The 10,054-nt window shown below is 34.6% G+C and overlaps 1 protein-coding gene across 1 annotated transcript; it reads left to right on the top strand.

The window, feature by feature from the left end:
- The first annotated feature begins 538 nt into the window (after window positions 1–538).
- On the top strand, window positions 539–5,906 carry LOC126732413 (ABC transporter G family member 1-like). Its single transcript, XM_050435258.1, has 8 exons — window positions 539–1,124; window positions 2,657–2,736; window positions 3,408–3,872; window positions 4,053–4,139; window positions 4,284–4,409; window positions 4,514–4,708; window positions 4,933–5,019; window positions 5,123–5,906. Exons 1-8 carry the CDS (start codon window positions 620–622, stop codon window positions 5,720–5,722), a joined length of 2,145 nt encoding a protein of 714 aa, XP_050291215.1. The 5' UTR covers window positions 539–619; the 3' UTR covers window positions 5,723–5,906.
- Window positions 5,907–10,054: the final 4,148 nt, after the last annotated feature.

The raw sequence follows: 10,054 nt of genomic DNA, 5'->3' as shown, positions 1-10,054 counted from the left end.
AGAGGACTGAAATAACAAAACTGAAAGTTAAAGGACTAAAATAAAAAAATGTTAAAAGTTAGAGGATCAGTTTTAGATATTTGACTTCTAATTTCTAAAAAAGTTTGGATGCCATCTTCATTTAGACCGTTCTTGTTTGGCAACCCAGTCAGCCTTGATTGAATCTTTAGTTTATAAAAGTTCTCTAATTGCGGGTTCAATCTTCTTATGGGCGTGTGCCGCAGTCTGTTTCAGAAATACGTGGGTACATAAAGAACAAAATATCAAGAATAAATAATAGATCTGGTACATGTGCATTCCCACATGTCTACAGTAGTCATGGGCTCGGCCGCCGTCGGTGGCTGCCAAAACATTGTGCTGCCAGGCCAAACCGCGTGGAATTAATTAGGCATAGAACCCTTTTGTTTTATACGTATCAATGTTTCAACTTTCACTTTGTTTTGACCCAAAAAAGTCAAAAAAAAAGACTAAAAGAAAACACCTTTTTTAAATGTTTAAATACTGGTGGAAACGTAATGCAAAATATGCAATACTCCAACATCGATCACAGCAGCTCTGTGTCTATCTCTGTCTACCCCTTAGAAATTCGCCTCTACGTACAGCAAGAAAATAAAATAGCATGGATTCTTCTTCTTCTTCATCTTCTACTCTAGTTTATGTCCCTCGATGGACACCAAGCCCAACTCAAACAAAGTCGCTTCTGAAAGAATCCGTGACATGCAGTGCAGGGTTTCATGATGATTTAGAGATGCAAAGCGTAGCTTCAGAAGAAGAAGATAGCGCTAAGCAAATGTTCCCATTTAACATTGCTCATTTCACTCCTGGTCCTCACCATTTAGAGACTCGTGGGGCATCAATGTCATCATCATCATCGTCTCTACGGTCTGGTTCTCAAGTTACAAAATCATTTGGAGGAGAACAGGACAATTACGTTGCTGGTTTTGTGTCAAATAGGGAAGGGCTTTTCTTGACATGGAAGGATCTGTGGGTTACAGTGCCTGATGGGAAAAAAGGGAGGCGCCCTATAATTCAGGGGCTGACTGGGTATGCTGAACCTGGAGAGATGCTGGCTATCATGGGTCCCTCTGGCTGTGGCAAGTCAACTCTCTTGGATTCTTTGGCAGGTAATTAACAATTATTGGCCAACATTTCAAAAGTAGAAGAAGAAACCTCGATATACTACTTCCCAATTTTTGTTCAATTTTGATATGATCTTTTTGACTTTTGGAAGTGCCATTTACTCCCATCCTTTGTAGTGGTTGAAAGCAACAGGCTAGAGGAAATGGAGTAATTAATGCTGGTGCCAGCATAGAATGGCACAAGTTTTATGCTATTTTACTTGGGAAATGGATACATTTTATTTGTTGGCTCGTCAAAGTGGAATTTAAAAAGATTATTAGACTTTTTTTTATTTTATTATTATCATAGATTATTAAATTAATAAGTTATAATTGGAATATCATATATAACTTTCATTTGAGCGATGATGTCACTCACTTTCATTTAGTAACTAAAATCTTATCAATAGTTATTAAAAAGCTATACCAAAATATTTTAGGGTCATGTTAACAAGTGTAGTGGAATAATTTAAGTGTATAAGCATGTGAAACTCTATTTTGGAGACTTGAACTCCAACTTTTACTTCTAACTTTCCAAGGACTTATATTTATGAAATGATCATTATGTCAAGAGTGTGTGATAGTCAGACACTATTTATATGAAAATATTAAAAATTGTCAAAAAAATTAATTAATTTTTCTTTTTTTATTAAAATTTTTTTTTTTTTTAAATATAGTTAAATCAATATGTTTAGGGTATTCATTAACTTTTCTCAATAGTTTATTCTTATAAATGTGTTGACTTATTAGCTTTAAATGATAGTGACTGTGAAAGGTTGGGTAGACTATACTAATCTACTCGTTGTGCTGTTGAATTATACATATATTCTATTGAATCATATATATATATATATATATATATATAAAAAAGATTATGCGCATTAATTCCTTGTATGTACATCTCTTGTCTTGTAGTATTTATTTGAAGTAAAGTTAATACATACAATAATTGTACATGATATAACAAGGGTTTTTTTTTTTTTTTTTTTTTGAGAAAAAGCTATAACAAGGGTTTGGATTAAGTTATACGCGGTATAACTTCTTACGATGTTACAACACTCTATAAGTTTCTTTTTTTTTTAAATTAATATTTTGAGAATTTCACCATTAAATGACATATTCTCTTTTTACTTTATGTTTTATGATAGTTCACCTATGGATTTGTTAGGTTTTCATCATTTGAATTTGAATGGTGTGTTCCACTCTGTTCTGTAACAAGTTTTGTACTTCAAATTTATTGGTTCTCTAGTTTTTAATGCATCTCCTCTACCAAAAAATAAAAAATAAAATACATTTAATCAAAGAGAGGAAAAAAAAAAGAACAATACAATTTCCTTTCAAAAACCATAGAATTAATTCTTTACACATATTTATGCTTATTAGTGAAATTTGTGTATAAATAGTTAAATGTAATTTACTAATGTATATGGTTATTAATTTTTTTTTTTTTGGGTATAACTTAATAAGCATTTGGGGAGATTATGTTCAACTAGAGAGAGAAAACTACTACTCATAACTTAAGCAAGTAATTATTGCAGGGAGATTAAGTTCAAATACGCAGCAAACTGGGAAGATCTTCATTAATGGACGCAAAGAAACTCTTGCTTTTGGAATTTCGGTATGTGAAAAAGAGTCATATGTGTTTATTGTGTTGGAACTTCGGTGCGTGAAAAAAGGCCGGGTCATATGTGGTTATTGTGTTTACGTATATGAATTATAATGTTCTTGGTCTGTTAAAATAGTTTCTCTTAAATGTATTAACGTAGGCCTTTGGCTTTGTTATCATTAATTAATAATGACCACAACAATAATGTGGCTTTTTCTTATCCAGAGCTAAATTTGTGCTACATCTTATACTTGTTTTGATGCTATCATCATATTAACCCTAAAATGATCTGTTTATGACTTCGTTGATGACTAATGAGGTAAATGATACATGCGTGTGTTGTGAATCACTCTACTTATTCAAGAACTTTCAATTTCCATGTCACAGCAACAGTAATTCCTTATAAGCTAAAATCTTGGTGCAGGCTTACAAATTGACATAGTAATGAATATCTAAACATAATAAGTAAATGTTTAAATTACTATTTTCATCATTGATGACACATCAATTTATATTGTAAAGCTTATGTAATAATACATCATTCTTAGATAAATTAGAACTTTAGTGTAAAACCAGTACCTAAACTGGGCTTTGATTTTTTTTCGCCCCTAAAAATTGTTTCACAAATTGCCCTTAATTTCTTTATGTTGTAATAATGGCCTCTCTTACTTTCCATGATTTAGGCCTATGTGACTCAGGATGACACCTTAATGACAACACTTACAGTAAGGGAAGCTGTGTACTACTCTGCACAACTCCAACTGCCTAATTCAATGTCAAATTTCGAGAAGAAAGAAAGGGCTGAGATGACTATAAAGGAGATGGGGTTGCAAGACTCCATGGACACAAGAATAGGAGGGTGGAGCATAAAAGGCCTTAGTGGTGGACAAAAGAGAAGGGTTAGCATTTGTATTGAAATATTGACGCGCCCAAAGCTTCTTTTCCTTGACGAGCCAACTAGTGGGCTAGACAGTGCAGCGTCTTTCCATGTCATGAGCAGAATCGTTAAGCTAGCTCGTCAAGATGGAAGGACTGTTATTGCATCAATCCATCAACCAAGCAGTGAAGTTTTTGAGCTCTTTAGCAATCTCTGCCTCCTTTCTACTGGTATGACAATCTATTTTGGGTCCATTTCAATGGCAAAGGAGGTACAACAATAATTTCTTCTACAATGCATGTAAAATCAACATTTTGTCACCTTGTTTAACCTTATTGAATTCTTCTTTTTTAATAGAAAAAAAAAGACTAAAAAATAAAATCTTATCAGCATGCATCAAACAAATTGTTTCCAAATAATTACGAAATGTTTATATGTAATTTCTATGCAGTTTTTTGCTTCCAATGGCTTCCCATGCCCAACTCTGAGAAACCCATCTGATCACTATCTTAGAACTATCAATAAGGACTTTGATGCAGTAAGTATATATATATATATATATATATATATATATATATTTTTTTTTTTTCTCATTACCATCCCTACTTGAATATAATCATCATGGCCATGGGGTACACAAATTGTTTAAAACTCATGTAAACCCTTTGCTTTTGAACACTAGGGCATCATACAAGGCCCTGATGGTACAACAAGCACTGAGGAAGTCATTAATATTCTCGTCAATTCATACAAGTCATCTGGAACTTTCCAAGAAGTTCAGCGCCTGGTATCTAAGATATTCCAACAGGTAAACAAGTTTATAGTTATTATTGTTAATGACTTAATGCTAACTCATCAATCATTCCCTATAAAGACACAAGTAACTATGAGGCTAAGTTTTTTGTTTTGTAGAATGGAGGAACTTTGGAGAAGAAGGGAAGCCAAGCAAGTTTCATTACACAATGCCTAGTTCTGACAAGTAGATCATTTGTGAACATGTATCGTGATCTAGGCTATTACTGGCTTCGGTTTGCAATCTATATTGCGTTGTGTTTATGTGTTGGAACTATCTTCCATGACATTGGCTTCACTTTTGGTTCCATTCAGGTAATTGATGGAAATATACGTATATACATATACAAATCATTTTTCTGAAAAGAAAACATCCAAGCTAATATATGATTATTTCAAAAAGTGATGTTTATTACACACTCTAATCCACTCAATTTTGCACACCCTCCAAATAGTAGAAGTCTTGACTTGAAGTCATGATTTCAAGTTTATACTATTTCAAAATGATGATCTAATTTAACTCTATCCTAAATTTCTAGGCAAGAGGTTCAATGCTGATGTTTGTTGCGGCTTTTCTAACTTTTATGGCAATTGGCGGATTCCCTTCTTTTGTAGAGGACATGAAGGTTAGTCACTTTTTAAATCTCTAATGATTTTATATGCAACGCAATTTTGTATCAATTAATTGGATGTACTTTGACCTTGTTATATTCTTCAACGATGTATCAGATCTTTGGGCGAGAAAGATTGAATGGGCACTATGGTGTTGGCGCATATGTGATTGGAAACACATTTTCTTCCATTCCTTACTTGCTTATAATCTCTCTACTTCCAGGAGCAATAGCCTATTACCTAGTTGGCCTTCAAAAGAGTTTTGAACACTTTGCCTACTTTTCGTTGGTCCTCTTTGTGTGCATGATGCTGGTTGAAAGCTTAATGATGATTGTTGCGAGTATAGTGCCAGATTTCCTCATGGGTATCATTACTGGTGCTGGAATACAAGGTGTGATGATGCTTAATGGAGGTTTCTTCCGACTGCCGAATGATCTTCCTAACCCTTTTTGGAGATACCCAATGTACTACATTGCATTCCATAAGTATGCAAACCAAGGATTCTACAAGAATGAGTTTGAAGGACTAACATTCCCTAATAACCTAGCAAATGGACCACCTACCATCACTGGTGAAGAAATCTTACGAAACACTTGGCAGGTGGAGATGGGCTACTCTAAGTGGATTGATCTTGCTATTTTGTTTGGGATGGTGGTTTTATATCGACTTATATTTTTGGTAATTGTAAAGACTATTGAAAAGGTTAAACGTCGTTAAAGCTCATGAAACATGGACCTCCCAAGCATTTGAAATAGATCATAGAGAACTCATAATCCATACGTTCATCAAGCAAAGTAGCAGTGTCTTCCTAATAATTTGAAGTTGCACATATGCTCGGTTTGTTTCAGCATTAACGTTTTTTGAAAAATTTGTCATTTTTCAAAGAATATTTTTTGGAAAATGATCTCATTTTCTGGTATTTGGTAATGACCTTGAAAATGAGCTTGAGAATGTTTTTTGGTGTTTGGTATGCATAAAGAAGAATGGTGAAGATTGAATAATTCTTTGTCATTTCTTGGCGGGTTATCACTAAGCTCTTTCAAATGGTAACGAGCACCACAATAAGGGGAAATAATTCAATTTTGAACTCCATGATCAGCATCACCAAGATAATATTTACCTATTAGTTTATAGTAAAAAAGGAAAAGAAATCACTCCCAAAGCTAGTACCTATAATAAAATCATTTTCTAGTCCTATAATACCTTCAAGAATCTTTAATCCCCTTTGCCTAGATAATGCATCATTTAAGACACATGAGTCATGTGCACTTTCTTCCCAACCAGCTAATACATAAGTGAATTTTAAGTCAAAGGTAGCAGCAGCAAGGACATTTTGTGTTGTTCCATCCTTTCGACCACGAAACTTTCCTTGAATTTGAAGTGGAACATATGCATGAACATGAGTTCCATCAATCGCTCTCACATAATCCTAATTATGATCAATATAAGTTACATTCATTTTACATCTTTATATGTGTAAAAAAAAGGAAAATGAAAGCCTTTAAAACTTACCTTGAAATAGGGGCTAAACTAGTTGCTATTCCTTATCTCTAAGGGTGTATCTTGGTCAGGTAGTCTAATCACATGTTTGTACAATTGTAGAACTGCTCTAAGGACATGCTTAAAGTATCGGTGTACTGTCTCAAATGATCTACAAAACCTCCCACCAACAACTCGAAACCTCATATTATGCCCAATAGTGAGTAAAAAGATTAACACTTGTTCTCTAATGGACATGTAAATGGTTTCTTGAAGTAAATTATTCTCACACAGAATTCTACATGGTGCATAAGAAACAAAGGGTCTCATCCTTATATTATGGACACAGTGCACATCACCTCTATAAAGAATATCACTCATATATGACTCTCTTTCATAATCTCGATTGACATGAGGTTCTCTAGGTATAACACTCCTAGATCTTAACCCTTTCAAAAGAACAACACCCAAAACAAAGACAAATGTAGCTGCCCCTATTATGGCAGCAAAAAGTGATGGGTTATCCATCTACATTCCAAAAATATGATAATTATAAATTAAATGTATATATACTTAAAACAAGACACTTAAAAATAAAATTTTCATGGAATATATATACAAGAACATCGATTATCTAATATATTTTGGAACAAAGGAATGAAAAAAATTCACTATTAATAGCAATATTTTGGAACAAAGGAATGAAAAAAATTCACTGTTATATGATAAGTATATAGGTATATAATGATAAGTATAGCAACATAAATCACTGCAATGCTATTGGTAAATCATTCACACATCAGTGAATCCTTATAATGATGATAAGTAACACCTGCCAAGTAGTGTGACAGTAAAATTCCCACTGCACACGTCAACTGATCATAAGGATTCTTTGGAAACGCTCTAGAAACACTACTCTAGAAACATTATTGATTATAATGAAACGGTTTGTTTTACTGTCACACTACTCTGGAAACACTAAAATTCCTACTATGCTTGTCAACTGATTAAATAAAAAAAGGGATTTCACACATTCTAAAAATCATGTGGGGTTGTTATATTAAAAGACCCTATTGGTTTTGGCTTCACACATAAAAATCTATGCAATTATAACCTATGCAATTATGTAAAGCAATTATGTAAATGAACAAACCCTAGCCCATACAAAGCCAACATACTGTACAAATAGAAAACAAATAAACACGAGAGTTGAACACCATATTTGTGAGGGAGAAAACAAAGAAAAAAGTACTGCTGCAGATTTGTTCGCCCTTGCAAGGAAGAGCTACTGACAGATCTGTAAGGGAGAAAAAAAATATTATCATATTACAATGTTATAGAGGGAGGAGAAACAGGGAGAAAAGAGAGACAAACAAAAAAGTGAAATCAATGGAAAGAGAAGAGATCAGAGAGTGATAGTGTGGACGTGAGAACTGAGAAGAGAGAAAAAGTGAAGGAAAGAGAAGATTTGAGAGTGCTTACCATGAAAAAGAGTGAAAGAGCCCCAAACTAATATTGTTTCCCTTGGCGAACAAAACAATATATATATAGGGGTTAAGAGCAGTGAGGGAGAGAGCTTGTTTTCTGAAGATTTTTATTGGAAAACAAGCAATAGAAAATAAGCCCTCTTTTTATTAGGGTTTTTCATTGATTAAAGACAATTTTCCATTGACTGATTTTTTTAAATACTATCAAACATTGAAAAATATAGAAAACTATCTTTACAGAAGGTTTTTCTGCGAAACAAATTAAGCGATAGTTTCTCTTCTTTGTCACTGCCTCACTAATATAAGAAATTAGATTTTCTCAAGGCAAAAACACCCGTAGTGCAATAACATACGGTTCACTTAAGTGTGTTTGAGAAAGTAGTACTCCATATACATGTGAATGGTAGGGCAGTGAGGTTAGGTACCCGTGTGCCACTGTGCTAGGTGCATTTGTATAAGGACAATGATGTAAGTACATTTATATAATTGAATGTTTGTATACTATGTTTGTTTGTATACTATATATATTTGATACAGTAGATACGATCCGTAAAACAAAAAGAGGCATGAGAAAATTATAGTAGACAAACATTCTACGTGTGGAGTTAATAATTGGTTATAAACTTCACATCCTATGTGTATATTATATGATGCATGAAATAATTATCTATATATATATATATATATATACATATATAAAACCGAAACTTCTGAAACTCCCACAATTTTTCACGTCAGCACAATATTAAAGAAAAAAAAAAAAAAAAACGTATTCCCTTTCACAAAGACTCTACCTTTACCTTTCACGATACTATGCCTTCTCTTCCCTACCTTCCTTTTCCAGTTCCTCCTCTATCAACTCCTCCTCAATCAGACTCACGGCAAGCCAATCAGACCCACGGCAAGCCAACAGCAACAGATGTTTCCGATACTTTTTCTTCCTCTCTTCCTCTCCTCTTTAGACTCTCAAATCTCTGTCTTTGTTCATAGCCGAAAGCCCTCCCGCTCTATCACTTTCTGTCCCAACTTCTCCTGGGTGCAAATACAATCTCTTCTATTTATCTCAAACCTGATCTATTCTGTGTTTTCTCTACTGCTGTTAGTTTCTTTTTCTTCGTTTACTATATGTGTTCCTCCATCTTCTATTTCTTCATTTCTTCTCTGCCTCAGATATGTTTCTCTCTCTGTGACCGCTTCTCTCTATTTCTTTTTCTTTTTCAAATTTGGTTGCACTAGCCCTACAACTTTAGACATTCTGATACAGAGACCCAGAGATTTGAGGGATATGGAGATTAGGGAAATTCTTCATGGTGCTGGGGCTTTAAGTGTAAAAGATATACATCCAACTATACATGAATTAATGGGCTCCAACAAAAGTTCCTTGGATAACTAAGGTGTTGTTTAGATGAGTGAGTTTTGAGTGATATGATTTTGTTTTCATCACTCATCATCCAAAATTTGTGGGACCCACGGAAATTTTTTTGTTTGGACACCATCACTCATATTTGGTCATCCGATTTTGGTGATCCTATCACTCAAAAAACTGAGTGATGAAGACCAAAAATGAAAACACATTTTCCTTGTTTTCAAGACTCATCACCCATGACTCAGTGACAGTTTCGTAATAAGCTGTCTCAGTGGGGCCCATTCAACCAGTGAATTGTCCCATCTATCTGGCCGTTGGAGCTTGCTTCCCTGTTACTCTGCATTTGTCCGAAAATTTTTTCCTAAAAAATTTCCCTCTCCTCACTTCCCTCTTCTCACTTCCCTTTCATTTTCACTTCCATCCTCACATCCCAGCGAGGTAGCTCCATGGCACCACAGTCCGTGTTCGAAGACTGAACGAGGCCTGAGAAGATCGTTCGTGTTTGAAGAACAATGCCTCATCGAAGCTCTGAACCAGGCCGGAATCTTCACCGACGAGTGTAGCTCTCTGTCACCGTGTCCATACTTCTCTCTCCCTTTCCCAAGTGCGATATTATCTCCCAGTAGCTGCTGCAACACAGTGTAGTAGCTAGTTGTTGCAGCCCCTGCACTGGTGTTGTAGCTAGCTGCTGCACTGTGCAACAACTAGTAGCTGCCA

Source organism: Quercus robur, chromosome 6 (assembly GCF_932294415.1).
Source record: "Quercus robur chromosome 6, dhQueRobu3.1, whole genome shotgun sequence".
NCBI classification, from domain to species: domain Eukaryota; kingdom Viridiplantae; phylum Streptophyta; class Magnoliopsida; order Fagales; family Fagaceae; genus Quercus; species Quercus robur.
This window is presented reverse-complemented; position numbering and strand designations above follow the sequence as displayed.